The 17,743-nt window shown below is 39.2% G+C and overlaps 1 protein-coding gene across 1 annotated transcript in view; it reads right to left on the bottom strand.

Moving 5' to 3' along the window:
• Window positions 1–10,380: 10,380 nt before the first annotated feature.
• dync2h1 (dynein cytoplasmic 2 heavy chain 1) overlaps window positions 10,381–17,743 on the bottom strand; it is a 154,574-nt gene continuing 147,211 nt past the window's right edge. Inside the window, 5 exon segments of the mRNA XM_062418496.1 lie at window positions 10,381–10,893; window positions 11,659–11,812; window positions 12,916–12,997; window positions 13,072–13,181; window positions 16,527–16,616. Of these exon segments, the coding sequence (XP_062274480.1) occupies window positions 10,754–10,893; window positions 11,659–11,812; window positions 12,916–12,997; window positions 13,072–13,181; window positions 16,527–16,616 (576 nt within the window). The 3' untranslated portion in view covers window positions 10,381–10,753.

Here is a 17,743-nt window from a genome sequence, read left to right as displayed (position 1 = left end):
CTAGAATCTATGTGACTGTAAAGTTGAAGACGTCCTGTGAACACTGACAGAATTCACAAATAATACATTTACTGCTGCTTAAATATAAAAGAAACCCCTGCCTGCCTGAAAACAGACCCCTAGGTCTATTTCCTGGTGCAAGGAGTCGCAACTTTCATTTGGTGAAACATCCATAAAGGCAAGGTGCAGTTTCAATACAGGAACGCGTTGTAAGTTTGGTAGACTTGACTGAAATTACAGTCAATCAAATAACTTATTTTGCTTCCCTCTAAAAGCAAAGTGCTGTACAAACCAAGACACTCTTGTTGATAGTGAGAGATCAGAACAGATCATCTTTACTTGAAAAGAAACTGATGTCCTTCTGTAGTGTGGGAGGTGCAGAATCGTCACACTTAAATAAACCGCTGAGAGCAGCTTATGTTAAAATGCTTTTTGAGGAAGTAACACATTTCGGTGCTGCTCTGGTCCTTTGAGAGCGGTTGGCTGAGGTAAGACGCGGTTCGATGATATAATACACCAGCAGCAGATCATGAAGACAGCTTTTGGCCACAGGAAGGGAGAGATCCACCAGTCACTGCTGGATATTTATAAAGAAAACGGCTTCTACAATCTAGAGTTAGAGTGTCACAGTGCAAAAACTGATGAAAACAGGTTTGTCTTGTTCAGACATCCACCATGCAGCATATAACAAACATAGATCCTGTTAAGTCGCAATTTCTCAAAAAGCCTGGCCCTTTCACCACAAATCAAAAAAATGATGAGTTTTCCCACAAAGCCTGCTGAAAATTGACTTTTTTGCTGCAGAGATGGCAAAATAAACTGAAAAATCCTGACAGGATCTTCAACTTGGTGAAGATCCTGAACAACTCTGGTGCTTCAGTGTATCAGTCAGGACGATACAGTGTGGTCCTCCGGTCCCCTTTATTGTAAAAGGCAATTCTGCAGAAATTCATTTAAAAAAAACCTGCATATTTATCACCTTTAAATCTGACAGCATGGATGATTTACTGTTTCCTCAGAGCATTTGGTGTGCTGAGGTTAGATGGGATGCTAAACTGCAACAGCAAGGTGAACATGACACATCTGCTCTGACACACAGACACAGACACACACACACAGACACACACACACACACACACACACACACACACACACACACACACACACACACACACACACACACACAAACACACACACACACACACACACACAAACACAGGGTCACTTTGCATTACACAGTGAGCCGCAAACCTCAACGAAGAACCTTTATGCTGTCCGAGCATGTGTAACGTCTCTGATATAGAGTGCATACTGTATGTGTGTGACCGTGTGAGTGTGTGCTGATGATCCATGGTTTGTCTAAGGGCCGGTAGACAGGGTACGCGGTCATAAATCCGCCCAACCGTAACCACAGTGATTTGCAGGTTCAGAGAAACCATAAACATCAGCACTGAGCGGCCTGCTGCCCCTTAGAGGAGGCTGAATTAAGTGGTGAGTGTGTACCTGTGTGTGTGTTTGTTTGTGTGTGTGTTTGTTTGTGTGTGTGCGTGTGTGTGTGTATGAGTGTGCTCAAGGGCGTCCCTCACTGGAGATGAGGGCTGAGTTCAACGATTGGCCGAGGGTGTGAGGGGGTCATTAATCTACGCTGCTCCATTGGCTGTGACCGTGGTGGGGAGGGGTTAGCGCAGCTGGTCAGTTAGCTGCTGTCAGCTTTCTAATTCGGAACATTCTTCAATATTAGATGGAGAGCACAGCGAAGCACCGGGACCAAACTGTAGTCACTAAAACATTTTTCTGCTCTGTCCCTTTTTAGGTTCTCACAGTTTCACAGTTTTTTTATTACTAAGTCGCACAGTCTCCTGGTTTTTTATTTATTTCTGAGGGGTTTAGAGACAATTATCTAGGTAGAAGAATGCTTTTAATCTTGTTTCTCCATCTCTTGCAAAAATCCTGATGGTACCTGCCTTCCCAATATGAAAGCAACAATACAGCATCAGCAACAATAGACTAATGGGAAATGAATAAGGAACAACACATTCAATGGTACACTAATGGCATTTTAAATGATCAGACATAGTATTATAGTATAATTGCATTCTATGGTGTGTTGAGTAAAACATAGCTTTTGACTTCACTGGGTTTTTGGAAGGCAACTAAAATTTTTCACATATGATCAATGGTGTTTTTGCATAAAACCTGCATTAAAATAGTTTAACAAAGACATATATTTGGGTTGCAGAGAGAAATGATCATGAAATTAAGAAGAGTAAAAACTATGGGCCCGAAAAAATATATAATAATGGTAGAATAACCACTAAAATACATAAAACCAATGTGTGTCTATGATTGTGCTGTAAATCTCACAGATATAATGAATTAATGTGTGTGGATGCTAAGAAGAGCGTGGGATCATGCATTTTTTCCAATTAAATGCTTTATTGTCTTTTATTCTATTTCTTCTTCCTCTTCTCATCTAATCATTTTTATTTTTTTATTTCTATTTTTATATTAACCTCACCCCCCAAACACACAACACAACACAACACACAACACAAACCTCTTCCTCTTTTATGGGAGGAAGGATGGACAGTTCAACCTCCTGCAAGATTGCTTTTTGTTCCAGTAGGAACTAATAGTAGCTGTAAGGTGCTTGTTTACAGCTGCTGCATTCTTGTAGAAATGAAAGAAATATAATTCAAACTGTTTTACAGTCAACGTCTGCTGGACAGAGAGGTACAGATAACTTAGGATTGACCCGACTGGAAAGCATGTGACAGAAAAGAAAAGGGGCTTTTTGTAGGCATGGACCACAAAATAGCTTTAAATCTGTCCATTGTAACACATGTCAGTGGACAGACACCATTTGTGGCCACAAGTTAGAAACTGATTGATTCAGACTGTAGGTCTCATGCAAAATCAATCCAGAAAACAGCTTTTGGATGGTGTATGTGGCCAGTGATGGCAACATCGATCCAGCGTGGGAAAAACACTGCAAATAGCTTGCTGAAACTTCAATATCTGGGATGAAAGTCTCTGTTGTCTTCAAATAGATTTCTAAACAGCTCAAGATTATGGAGAGGGCAGGGAAGAAGAAAGAGAAAGCGACTACAGAGGAACAGTTCCCGTACAATTTTTGCTTTTTTTTTTTTTTAAAGGCATTTGGATGATGCTTCTTAAAACTCCTCAGTGAGACTATTAGGAATGACACGTTGTGGGCTTTGCTCACTGTAACACTTCAGCAGTTTGTGTGATCTAAATATCAGACACATTAAAACAGCAAGAGGTTCATTTTTATCATCATGTCTACAGTCTAAAAAACTACTCAAAAGATAAGTTCAGAACAAGATGTGTTTCTTACATCCATCTCCATTTGTTCTATTGAAATGATTGAATAGAAAATGGTAGATTGGTGCTAAGCGATCTCTGCAACAGCCCGAGCCATCTGTTGAGCATCTGTACTGAATGAAAATGGTTTTGCAAAGACAGCAATTCTGGTGATACTGACAACTACAAAAACTGCTGAAGCTGACTATAAAAGGTGACGCACCAATAGTGCCAAGGCTTTTATTCTTTGCCATATGAGAGAACTCTCATTTAAGATATTTGCATATTTCGGAAACTGACTTGAGTTCTTCCTTTGCAGAGGAGCTGACTAACATATTTTATACAATTCTGTGATCAGTCCTGTTTTATTGGGGAGACCTCTTCACCTTTATTGACGCATTTCACTGCAAATAACAGCCGAGCTGAGTCATCATTACGTGCTGTATTGTTGTTACTATTGAACAAAATAACAGCATGAGAGGCTCTCCATCTGTTTTGTTTGTTCAAAATACAAAACAATCATTGCAATGTCCCCGCTAAGTGTATTGATGTTTTTTTTTTTCACAAACTGTGTGCAAACAGGATGCTATTTCAAAAATCTTCCACATTATTATCCATATGTGCTCATTACAATCCTTATAATTAACCATTCTTCATGTAATCACTGAAATAAATCCACTAGTGCTACAGTATGTTAATGACCAAGACAGCCAGTCAGTATATAAATACACACACATACTATACACACACACACACACACACACACACACACACACACGCCTGTATTACAATGATCTCTTCAGTCTGCAGGAAGATTATGGATTAGTAGACTGAGACAGAGAATTATTATGTAAAACACATGTAGGCAACAAATTATATCATAAATCATCAGAAACTCATCAGATTCAAATGTTTTCACTTCATAAACTTGTTTTTCATGCTATGTTTTAATGACTATAATGTAACACTAACCTATAATTTATCCCACTATGCTGAAATGCATTTTTCAATAGATTTTTTGGGATTATTGTCCTCAAATAACTGTAATCTAGTAGATAATTATAGGCTTCAAATTCTGTTTTAAAAGGATAAAAATGACTTTTCATTCCAACAATTTTAACCAGTCAACGGTCTCAAATACTGTATGAATGACGGCACAAAGTCCTCCAATAATCCTGTCTAACATCTATCATTAATACAATAATCCCCTTAGTCTGCAGGGAGATCATGGATTAGAGAAGGGAAGAGAGAAAGAGAGGGAAACAGTGATGCGGGAAGAGACGGTTTAAGAAGCAAAGGCACAGAAGAAAGAGAGAACGATAAGTGAGATGCTGTAAAGAGAGCAGGGGAGGAGAAGAGAAAAAGGTGAGAAGAGGGAAAGGTGTAAAGGTGTTAGATGTATGAATAGAGAAGAACAAATGATAAGAGAACAAAGAAGAGATGAGACGGCAATTGTAAAAGGAACAGAAGATGGAGAATGGAGAAGAGCTGAAAGATGGAGAGAATAGAAGCGAGATGGGGAGGGAGAGGGAGAGACAGAAAAAGAGCAGGAAATTCCCCTGAAGAGTGTGAGAGTCTCCTGAGAGGATCAGAGATCAGAGACAGAAGTGACCTTGTGGTCATCTGTCAGCCCCTCTGACTCTGCTGGAGGCAGGATCTCTCTCCAGGGAGACGACACACTCACTGACACATTTGAACATCCACTACACCCCCGTTGTAGAGTATACTGAGGTGAACATATGTGTGTGTGTGTGTGTGCAACTCCCACTCACACACTCACACTTATAAACAAAACACAGACATGAAGATAGCGCGCAACACAAAAGCTGTTTTCACCTGCTGAGCCGACAGTGTGCTCTATAATTAATAAACAAGAAGGCCTCATATTACACTCTGAAGGCTTTTACAGTCTGGCTGGTGTCCTCATCACAGTCACTGCTTCTATTTTCAACTTTCTCATATTCTGTCTCTTGAGGATCATATATGTAACACTCACATAATAAGCTTTTAAAGAAAATTTGAACTTTTGTGCTCTCAACAGATAAAATAAATCAAACATATACTATGCAGTGTATCACACAGATTACTTAGTCTTTAAAGGGTTGGTTCACCCAAATTATAAACCCTGCTTGACAAAAAAAGAGTTTCAGTTTTTAGACAAATCTCATGGTCTTCATCAGCAAATAAAAACAAATACACAACATTAAAAAAAAAAAAACTTCCGTCGCTCCACTGCAGTAGAGGTATAATTAATTATGGTTGTGCAGATTACAGCATTTAGAAATGACAAGAATAAAATCCCAAATTACTAAAAAATAGCCCTTTTGAAAAATCAACAATGATGAATGAATTTTCCAGAAATAATGTAGGTTTCTCTGGAAAAAGCACAGACCTGTAAACAGTTTATATTGGAATTCATAGCGGCGGGCAAACAGTTTTTGTAAAGAGATGATGCTAATCAAAGTCTGAGAACAGTAATTGTTTGAATGCTGTGAGCACTACAAACACAATTTTCTCTATTATGTGGGGTGCAGGAAGACATTTGCGCAGATGGTTATCTGAAAACCTGGCATCACACACATCTATTCAACATAGAGAAGTGAGGAAATATGTAATTTAGTTATTTATAAAAGCCAAAAACCTGGTTTTCAGCACTTCAATTGGGATTGAAAAGACATATATTTACTTCAGAAGCAACCTTGGCCTTTCAAACAGCATTGTGTAATATCACAAGAAAAAGCTTCCGTGCTGCAGGTAAGAAAATACTTTAGTAACAAGCTTTTCATGATCAAAGATTTAAGTGGATGTCTGCTATAATTCAGCCGTCTTTATTCTCAGAGCTTTAAGTCCACAAACATTATGTTCGATCACATGGACCTTCCATCTTTTCATTATGGGTTCAAATGCCGTGCAATTACTTTTATGTTCATTGAGGATCATATATTATTATTAGCAGGTGCATAACATTTTCCTGTCAGCTGAAGCAGCGGCTGACCACTCTATACACTCATCCTGGGTGACATACTGTAGGTCCATTACAGAATGAAGGTATCACAGATATCACGTTACTCATGTTAAGTCGTACTACAATGTGTTCCCTCAGATATGGAAAGATCAATTTCATGGCGGGAAATTCTGACAGAAATGTTATATCACATTGATGAGACCAAATAAATCATTTGGGCAGTTAATAGTGAAGGTTCAATAAATGTAAATTGAAGTAGCCTACAGTATTTCAGAAAACAGGCAGCATCACTGAACTTGAGAATAACTAGTTTATAGATTATACAATCTTCAATCTTCAATCTTCATGCAAAAAAATATGTTACTACATTTATTTTTGAAAGATCTGGTATAATAGCCCTTTTTGACTAATTTATAAAAAATACTGAGTCTAGGTATTAAACTATTTTAAATTAGAATAGTATAAACTATTAAACAGGGAATACAATAGAACAAATATGCAAATGTGTAATAAAAGAACTAAAAGAAGACATTTTTAAAAAGGAAATAGTGACTCAGACACTTATTTATGACATGAGACCAACATCTACATAAGGTACATGTCTGAAAGGGATTCGAGTCAAACCCTCAGATATGTTTGTACAAAATTATGAATTTTGGAAAATTTGGCATTATAAAGATGCTCAAAATAACATTTTTAGAAAGCAGAGATTAAACAAAAAGAATAATTATGATACAAAAATGACATAAATGTGTAATGTATACTCGCAGATGAAGGGAATGTGAGTTAAAAGTAAATGTAGAGAGGATGCACAAAAGTGTCTGGATGTTTTTGTGTTGTGAAAGTTTTTCACCTAATCAGATTGTGTTATTACTTCAACAGTTAACTCTGTACTGGTCCTCTGTCTAACCAAATGGGTGTTAATGATTCTGGTTGTGATGTCAGTTAAACCTGCAGGTCGATCCCATACCGCTGTCCTTTTTTTCTCTCCTGCGACTGATATTCCCAACCTCGCTCCACACCTCCTCCACACTGCTCCCCTGCAGTGTATTTTCAGCGCTTCTCCATCCTCCTCCTGAGCATCATGTAGATGTTGTTAGTTTTTCCTCTCACCTCCCACCCCTGAAAACCCTCCACTGAGTTGGGACACACAGCGCCATCTTTTTCTAATCTAGGGTGTTTATTGGGAAAAAGGCCGCAGTGAAATGTGGGAATCACACAGTATCCACACAGTGAAGCTGAAGGAGGCAGTGGGAGAGACCTAAGGTGTCATCACCAGGTGCCCATAGGGAACAGGTTCAAGTCCTGGACCTAAAAACAAACCTGCGGACTCCTCAAATGCCTGACACAACACTCAGTCTTCATGATGACGTGTACAGTGAAAAAAAAAATATTATTGTGATCAAATTCAGATGAGATTCAAATCTGTTTAGAGTTCATTTCTTTGCATAACTCAAGTATGCATAATGTTCTGATGCTCAAGGTGATGATTTCGGTGGAATCTGCGCTTAGTCTCACGTTACATGCAGCTGGCTGTGACTCATTGGAGGTTTGTGTGGTTGACTCATGAAAATGGAAATGTGCGTGCCTGATGTAGCAGCAAGCACTTCACATTTGAAATCTGGAAACCAATATGAGGAAACTTACCTCTCGCTGGAATCCAAAACATTTTACTGCTCTTGTTCTATGGGGACCCCCCAGATGTTGGCGCAGTTAGCACGCTGGGTGCCAAAAGTTAAATTACAAGGGTCAGATGCTTTAGACAAGCTGATTAAAGACAGACTAAATGTTGGCAAATGAACAACTCTGTCTCCGTTCTGAGATGAAATGAACAGTTCATATAATTTACTGTTTATATTCTGGTGTTTTTGAGTATTTATTTGGACTTCAAGTATGTGTGTGAAAGAGATTATCAAATACAAAATCAAATGTTTATGTCTCTCACATAGGCAAGCTTTACATAAGCATTGCATTGTATTGTAGGTTAAACAATGCTAGAAAAAGCCCCAAACATGAATGAATGGTTGTCTTTCTTACAAGAATGACCTGAGGAAGTCGTGGAAGAATGGAGGGAGGGACAAAAAAGTGAAAGAGATAAAAGAAGAGAAGGACAGGAGAGAAACAGGGTATAAATAAAAGTTTAAATGAAAGATTTGAACATGGAGGGAAAATATTTAATAGTGATTTAAACGATTTATGCTTTAGAATTTTAGAATGAAAGTAAACTTGTGACTAGTTTTTTGGTCCGTTTGCCACAGACAAGCTGGGGTCAAAAAGTATTGACAGATGGACTAACATATTTTTTGTAGGATTTAGTGAAGATAACAAAATATCACCAGCTGCTTTTCATTCTTTGTTGAGAGAAAACTGAGGTCTGTAAGTTGTCAGAAGCTGAACCTGATTACTCACATTGTGTGGGTTTGTGATGAACAAAACCAAACACACATCCCACCGAAGCAGCGACTGAATACTGTTAAGAGTCTGAATTTTTATCACAATAGTTGAAACCTGGCATGCTAATTTCTGATGGAAACAAAGGCTGTAAACTGGTTACTTTGGCAACAAAGCATTTTCTGTTTACTGCAATGCTGATGTTTATTTTCTACCTCCTGCCTGCAGGATTAGCAGTCATCAGAACTAAAGGAAGAGCTTAACAGATAGTATATCACAGAACAAATGGACTAAAACTGGAATACTGTAGTACAGTAAGTATTAACACTGCAGCATCACTTGAATTTTCTATTTGCTTCCTCTGTTTCACTCTGCCCTGCAGCTCATTTCCCGTAACTCCCTCACTGCTTGCTCTAACCCTCTCCATCCATCTTTCCCTTTAGCCCCTGCTCTGCCCCCAACTTCTGTCACCTGTGCAGTCCTCATTCTTCTGTTTTTCCACAATTTTCTCAGACAGGTTTTAAAGCCTTTCTTTCATTCTTCCCCACTCCCTGCATCATCTCTCTTTCTCTCTTTCTCTCTCTGCCTCCATTCCTCAGTCTGTCTTTCACACTCTGACCCAGAGGGCCGTGTTTCACCAAAATCCAATCCTCTCTCTTTTTTAAACCCGCTGTTCCATTTCACTCCCATTTTGTCACACTGCAGTGCACACACAATACCTGCTCCTCCCTCATTTCAACCCTTTTCTGTGTCTCCAACAATACACACACACACACACACACACACACACACACACACACACACACACACACACACACACACACACACACACACACACACACACACGGCAAATCCTCACAGAAGAGCACACAGACACACACTTACAAACATTTGCACAACTGCATAAACACAAACATAAAATAGGCGGATACAGAAAAGAAAAAAGATTTAATTAAGCCATCAATCAAAGTCGATACTCCTGGCTGGATTCTTTGTCAACACACGCATGTGCACAAAAACACACACACACCTTACAAACCTCACACCCTCCCTCGTAGCTCCGTGGCCATCCATCACAGCTTCACTGACTCCGCTCAACCTCAACTCAGAACCAATCACACAGAGGTTAGGGACTAACTGAGTGCTTGTGAATGTGTGTGTGCGGGAAAGAGAGAGAGAGAGAGAGAATCACCATTTGTTTCGGGAACAGACACTGAAGCGTTTCATGCCCGTAAAGCTTGTATCAGCAGTATTGAAGTGAGGGACAAAGCGAGCACTGCATTGTTTGCTGTTGAACAGTTGTGAGTACTGATCGGGTGTGGTGGAGGGTTAAGCCCAGGGCTGACCCTCTGCTTACACACATACATCTCTGAATGGGTGCTTTCTATTTTTTTCCATCAACCTCCACAAAATAGGACCGTATTGAAATGAGTTAGCATGAGGATGCATTCAGTTCAAACATTACATCTACAATATTTACAATTATAACATTGAATTCATCTTTATTTTGAATAAATACAATTCAAAAATTCTTTACAAAAAAATTGCAGGCCTACGCTAGTCTTTTTAATAAAATAACACCAGCTCTAAGATACATTTTACAATATTTTATGATATCTAACGTAGTGTTTTATAAAGCTAACATCAGGAGAACTCACTGCTATTCCAGAGTGGAAGCTTGCCCTCCATGTTTTGTAAAAGGAAGGACTTCTCCTTTAAGTATTAGCACTAGATCACTGCAAAGTCAATTATTCTTCAGCTGTTTTCTTCCCCTCTGGTGATTTCCCTTTGTACCATATTATGCAAATGATAGTGACATTAAATAACTGCATGCTAAAGTTTTTGGTCTCCAAGCTAAGGTGCTTAATTAGAAAACGATGGTATCAGTGTCACAGCCTGACATTTTGCAGTGTTAATAATTTGTTTTGTACAGTATATTTGTTGCTTCAGTCAGGTCAGCCTTTTATGACAATATTTTCCTCACCTGGCTGAAAACATCTTAACTTCTCATGGTTAAAGAAGTCACTGTTGTCAGTGTTTCTGTGTGCTCGTTCTACCTAAAATGATGCAATTTCATTGCTGTTTAAGAAAGAGAGCAGCTCCAGTCTGTATCCACTGGCTGGGGTTTGCTCCACAGGGCAGACAGATGTGCGTCACCACCTTCACTCTCTCTGAGCTGGTATACAGAGGCAGCCAGATACTCTCCTCTGAAGCTGCAGAGTCAGCAGCGGAGTTCTAGGATGAAATGTGAAACACAAACAAATATGCAATCATAGTGCTTATATTGTTTAAATGTATAAGAATGACAAAATATGGGTCGAAAATACACTTATATGGCAACTACGGAGTGACTATTATTGCCTAGCTTGTTGTATTATAACCTCTTGACTTTGTAATGAAGTTCTTTGAGAAATGTATAATGTAGTCAAGAGTCAAGTCAAGAGGTGATGCGATGTGTAGCACAACAAGCTAGCAAAGTTTTCCACATTGCCCTGCATGAGCAGTGAAAGGAACTTCTCTCATAAGACTGAAAATGTCATTGCTGTTAGTCTTTTAGTCTCTTAGTCTTTAGAGCTATTTCTAAACAAACTATGGTAGCTATTGCCTTCAGTGTGGAGGAACATGTCACCCAATGCAGTGGTGTGGTTTATTTTTTTGGTTTTTAAATGTTTTTAGACAACGGAGGTTTACAGAAAGGATATGAATCAGACTTTGGATACACACACAATATTTGTACGTATGATCAAGTCATTGTTGATTTGGTTCTGCACAATTGTTGACAATTAGAAAAATATAGATAATTGACAGCCTTATCCTTTAAATGTGAAGTATAATTATTGAACATTTCATTAAAACTTGCATCACTTCACTTATCTATTGCTCTTTGGGTCAAGGTGAACCTCTCCATGTTTCACACTGATCCATTTAGTCTAAGATATCCTGCAGACTGAGAAACAAACTTTCTTGGTGAAGGCAGCAATATGTTCCTGTACTATGTTAAAATGACACACATACCTGTTGAACCCAGGCCATGTAGCAAGGTGGGACGGCTGATACACTCGGGGAGTCATGCTGGTTCTCACAAAGATGAACACCATCAAAACTACAACCCTCCAACTGGAGACCTCCGACCTGCAAAAAAGAATGATTGGGCAAAGGAACAGAGGAAAAAGGCAGAAGGAGAATAAATAAATAAGATTATGAGGAAGAGAGACAAAGAAAGCTTCCAGGAAGAGATTAATAAAAGCTGCAGATTCAAGAAACAAAAAGAGATAGAGATGTCAAACAGTGTGATGAGATATGCAGTGGGAAAAATGATGAAAACAGTCTATGCAAAAGAAGGGAGAAACTGTCCTGAACGTAGGAGGAAGACACACATTTACATTTACTAGCATGTTATGCATATAGCACATGTGAGACACAGGGTGTTTCTGTGAGTGAATTCAGTCCAGTGACTCAGGGATTTTCCACAGTTAAGCCAGACAATAAAGGGAACTCTGGCATCAAGTCAGACATACACAGACAACTACTAAATCACAATAATCTGGGCAAGAGAAAGAAAGAGTGAGAGAGAGACAAATTCAGAAAAGCTACATTGTGTGTGTGCATGCAAGCGTGTGTATGTAAGGGAGCTCATTGCTTCACAACAATTATCCCCCCGCTTTCTTCATCTGTCAGATGTCAGAGTATTTCCCTTCCCTCCCTGCAGCTGCAGCCTCTTTTTAAGCACCCACACCCTTCCCCTCTTTTTTTGGATGTTTTAGCTAAGTGCATTTAAAGTCATGCCAATTTTTATTGGCAAGACAGAAAAGAAACAAATGCCTAAAAGCAATGAAACTACAGACAATAGATGTATTATCAGAGCATAAAACAGAGAGAACTAAAGACTGAGAGTGATGTTGTAAAGCATGTGTGCTCAAAGTTCTTTAAAAGTAAGGATTTCTGTTCACCAAATCACGCAAAGAGCAGACATGTCTCTAGTGGATCCACAGCAAACTCTTTCCCTTCTTTCTAGCTGTGTTTTTCTTTACTCTTTCAGCTCCTGCCTTCTTATCTACACATGTATTCCATTCTTGCAATCTTTTTCTCTATCATTTTCCAATTATCACTCAGCCAGAGTCTGCCTTGTTTGCAGCAAAGCCTCCAGTATTCTGTAGCTGGATGGGAGCAGTGTATGTGCACCTGCTGTCAGCATGCATGATGTGGAGGTTAATGTGTGTTTGTTTTGATTCTACCTTGACTTGTAGCTTGGCTTCTACAATGGGACTCCTCCATGATGACACAAACACCAAACTATCCATGGAACAACCCATGGACCTAAAAAATACAAAACGTTATCAGCCTGAGCATTCATTTTCTTTGCACATGCAAACACATATACACATTTTTACCTGGCAGTCTCCTGTCTCAGAGCATTGAGGAAGGTATCGGGGTGAAAGAGCTCAGATAGATCGAGAGTGTCTGACAGAAGAGCTTGTCTGCCTGCACGCTCCACCCAACTCTGGATAAACAGAGAAACAAACACACACAGAGACAGACACACAGATTAATGAACCAAAAAACAAGCAAATAAGAAATAAACACCCCAAGAAAACATATAATTCAGGCATAAAATCAGTTTCACACGGGAGTCAGGCAATTCATTTAGTGGATCAATGAAAGATAATGGAAAAAGACTTAGATCAAGTGGTGAAATTTGACACAAATTCAAACAAACTCTGAACTCCTAACATACGTGCATTGAATATTCACAGTCACGTCATGGAGAAAGTTTGGTTACAGAAAATACACATAATCAATGTTTCATTCAGACATCAATATTCTCTGTGATCATTTATAAAGCAAACTACAAAAGAAAGATATGGAGAACAACAGAGAGAGAGAGAGACCAAAACATAAACTCCATGAGAATATATGGCCCCATTACTTACCTATGGAAACAGTATACACAGGCACATGCATGCAGAGAAAGGAATGTATGCAAATAAAGCAAATGCTGTATTCAGCTACAAGTAAACAAAAACTGATGCAAAGCATGAAGTATAGATCTGTAAGTCTAGAGACAGATCCCTCGAAGCTTTATCCAGAGTGCTCATCCAGTCCACCTTATTCAGCGATATAATATTTTTGTAAAAGGTGCAGCCCAGGACTTAACCCGATATGATATCTGACAATACAATCTTCCTTTCTTTTTTGGAAATGTTGCTGAGTGGCACGACAAATGATTTCCCTGTCCTTTTTACACTTACAGGCAGGGTCATCATGATATAATCCTGAATGGTTGCAGTGGCCAGATGTAAGCCTTTTGAGAGTTGACCTAAGAAGTCTTCAACTATTCTGGGTCTCTTTTGCATTATTTTTTGTAACAGGTAGGCAGTTTTCTCTAAATTACCATAGAAACTAGAGGACTTGGAGGTCAGCTAAAGAAAATTGCTGACAAATAGAGGCAGAATGAGCAAACATCTGATCCAATCTCTATTATAAATGGATTAATTTTCACCGCAGCATCAGTCTGCCCTGGCTTTAAAGATAAATTGGGATGAGCATTATGCCAAGAAAAATATGCACAAACGCACCTTCATACCCACATTAACACAGGCAGATGAACGTGTATGCACACAAACCTGCACGCACACAAGTCGAGATGTTCACCAAGAGAGAATTTGGGGTATTAATAACACAGTGAGTCAGTGTGTGGCAGTATGCATAGCATCTGTTTGCATATTAGGGCTCGACCACACTGGTAGTCGATGAGTCTTTAGTCGACCAAGTTTTCATTGGTTGTCATAGTCACAGGAAAAGAAGAAAAAAAAACTTTTCAAACTCCTTTTGGGAGCCTCACCTTGTCATTAACAAGACTATGTCAAAACCTTGTAAATGCCTGGACTGTACTTCATGTGCGCTCTTGTAAAATCTATAATTTAAATGCTCATTGTTATAGTATTGTATTTCTCTGTAATGTAGCACGGGATTAACAGTGTCACCTGTAACATTCTTTCTCAACTGTGGAACTCAAACCATTTTCTGATGCTACAAAAAGTATATATCTAAATAATTAAATTCATACCGTACGCATGTGACGACTAGATGACTAATGGCTTGAACTAACGAATACTTGTCGGCTAGGAAAACCTTTAGTCGGGGGCATCCCTAGTGCAATTGTGTGCTTTCAAGGTTGTCCTGTGTGTCTCCGTGCACTGCTGTGCTGTTTATCCTTCAGCGGCTCCACTCAGCAGCAGCTCTGGCCTGCTCCGCCTTTATTAGACTGATTAACTAACAGGACACAGACACACCGCTAACAGAGATATCACTCAGTACTGATGGGCAGAAATAGACAGTTAAGGACAGTTAAGGACAGTACTGCCTCCAGATAGACACACATAAAGACAGATGCAGTGCAGGTAGACAGGGAGGCACGTAGACAGAAAAAAAAGCGAGCAATGGCAGGCAGACAGAGAGGCACACACACAAACAGATGGGTAGGCAGGCAGTGCCGGCACACAGACAGACACAGGCAGTAAGGCTCGCCCACACGAATAATGAAATGCATCAAATTCACAGAGAAATAAATAATTTCTGAATGTGTGTGTGTCTGTGTGTGTATGTGTGTTCTAGTTTTCCAGAGCGCATTGAGATATAGTCAGACACAGTCAAGAGGAGACAGATAGGAGTTTCAGCCAGAACCTGGCACAAACCTAGGACTGACACGTCCCCGAACATCATGGTTTTATGTCTTAATCCCTTTTTATTTATGAAGCACTTTTGAAAACAACATTAGAATGATTCTTCTATTTTAGTCATCAGGTTGCCTACATTGGTCATAATTAATTTTAGTCTGAACTATAACTTCAAAGTACTTAGCCTGGTCCTTGGACCCAGGCTCAGCTAAAGGACTCCTCTCATGTGTGGATACACCCTAAAAAGGTTCACGGCCACTGTGGGATTCCAATTTAGGTTTTAAGATATCTGAGGTGCAAGGTCCATTTTAAATCGTGCAATACTACAGAAATCCTGTAATATTCTTCACTACAGAGGAACAAGTCTCCCGCTAGGATATAAATGCATGATGGATTTAAATGGATCCATCAATCATTATACTAATGCTGATTAGAAAACCCTTCCTAAGTCTTCTTAAGCCTCATTCCCGTGGGAGTAGTACCACTGAGGATTCTCAAGGGAATCTGGGCTTTCCAATAACCAGAGAGGTCATCAGCAAATGCCTTCACTACCAGTTATACAGAAGGGTTACTACATTTCAAGTCTTTTTTTGTTAAAGGCTAAGGTCCTAGTCTGGATTTCAGTCCCTGAAGGAATAATTATAACTAAATGATGACCAATTTTATGAGTACCGGACTACACAGAGGTAATTTATGTGCTGCTGTCCCTACCCTCAAATCACAGTATCACGGTTCACTTAAATTTATTACACTTGACAGTTTTAGAACCCGCCATTGTATCCTGAATGAGAAAGTGGGGTGGACATTACTTAATACATAAAACTGTCTTTATTTACAGTATAAGGCCATCCTAAACAAACTATTATCATCACTAATCTAATCTGTTCATAAGATTGCGTTACCATGGATATCAAATATATGCTTATAAAAGCCTGGGAAAAACTGCACCTATTATGTTCCTCACAGGTGGAAGAAGCTTCAGGACTCCCTAAGATTAGACACATTTTTAATCATCTATTTTATTTAATGAAATAAGTATGTTTTTTTTGTTTTTTTTTAACCCACGGGGAATTCCCCAAAATGTAAATGTACTGTCATGGCTTAAGAAAGAGGAAGAAGAAGACTGGTGCAGAAGGCGAGTGCTGTCTCTATATGTGTGCATGCGTTACCTGTATGGCGAGAGCCCTTGTTACCACGGCTCTGAGGTACTGCATTGGCTCTTCTGGTCCCTCCCATTTATTCTGCCAAGACAGAGGACACTGAGAAAGAGGGGAAAAGGCATAGAGCAGGAAAGACAGTTAGTCAGACCCGTGATTTAAAAAAACAAACAAAAATATAACAATGTAAAAAAATAAATAAAAAGAAAGCAAACACCTGGCAGCAAGAAGATAAATTGAAAAATGCCCTTTTCACATATGCTGTGGATACTCTGCAATCAGTAAACTATGTGCTTCAGTCAGGCTGCAGTGTTGGGGAATGAACGTGCCTCTCTCTCTCTCTCTCTCTCTCTCTCTCTCTCATTGTGGCTGTCAACCCAGAGAAGCACAGCGTGCAGGAGGGCTGCAGATTCACTGAGCTGTATTGAAGGAATTCTTCAAGGGAAAGTAGCTTATGACTGCCAAAAAAATTCGCCAGATTTGGCCCCAGGCAGTTTTTAAAATAACAGTGTTAAAGCGGTCTTAAACGTCACTAAATTGTGGCACGTCCATTTTTAAAAATAGAATCTAATGCAGGGATAGTCTGATATAGTGCAGTAAAAGGTAAGGGTATCAAGTGGTGGATGAATGGATGGTCATACAGACACAAAGCATCTTGCCGTTACAGTACGTCAGAGAATGGCACGTCTCCTATCAACAATCAGGGTTGCTTTCCTTAAACCATGACTACAATATTTCCCTAACAAGAAGAATTAACTAACCATCAACCATACCTTTACCATGAAAGTGGCTGAAAAGTAAACACTCATATGTGTACGTCTGAAATATTAAAATGAGAGATTTTGGAAGGCACTGACAAACGTGTGTGTGGGAGGCAAAAGAAAGCTTCCCTCAGGAGACAACTGTTAACTCTGGAACAGGTTAGGCAGTCCATGCTGTTTAAACTGTTTAACAGAGATCAAAGAACAGCCTTTGACACACGCACACATGCATTAATAAGCACATAGGGAGATTGGGAGGATTGGGAATTTGATGTTTGGTAATGATTGGAAGTCATAATTGAACTAAAAGGGACCTTTATATCTCTCAATGGCAAGTCAACTATTCAGTCACTCTCCCATTGTTGGTGTGTTTGTGTCACACTGACATCTTTAAAGGAGATCAACATGGAAAATGAATATCACTGAAATTTATATGGTGCAAATTTATTACATAATATGTTTTTGATC

Source organism: Scomber scombrus, chromosome 5 (assembly GCF_963691925.1).
Source record: "Scomber scombrus chromosome 5, fScoSco1.1, whole genome shotgun sequence".
Taxonomy (NCBI): Eukaryota; Metazoa; Chordata; class Actinopteri; order Scombriformes; family Scombridae; genus Scomber; species Scomber scombrus.
This window is presented reverse-complemented; position numbering and strand designations above follow the sequence as displayed.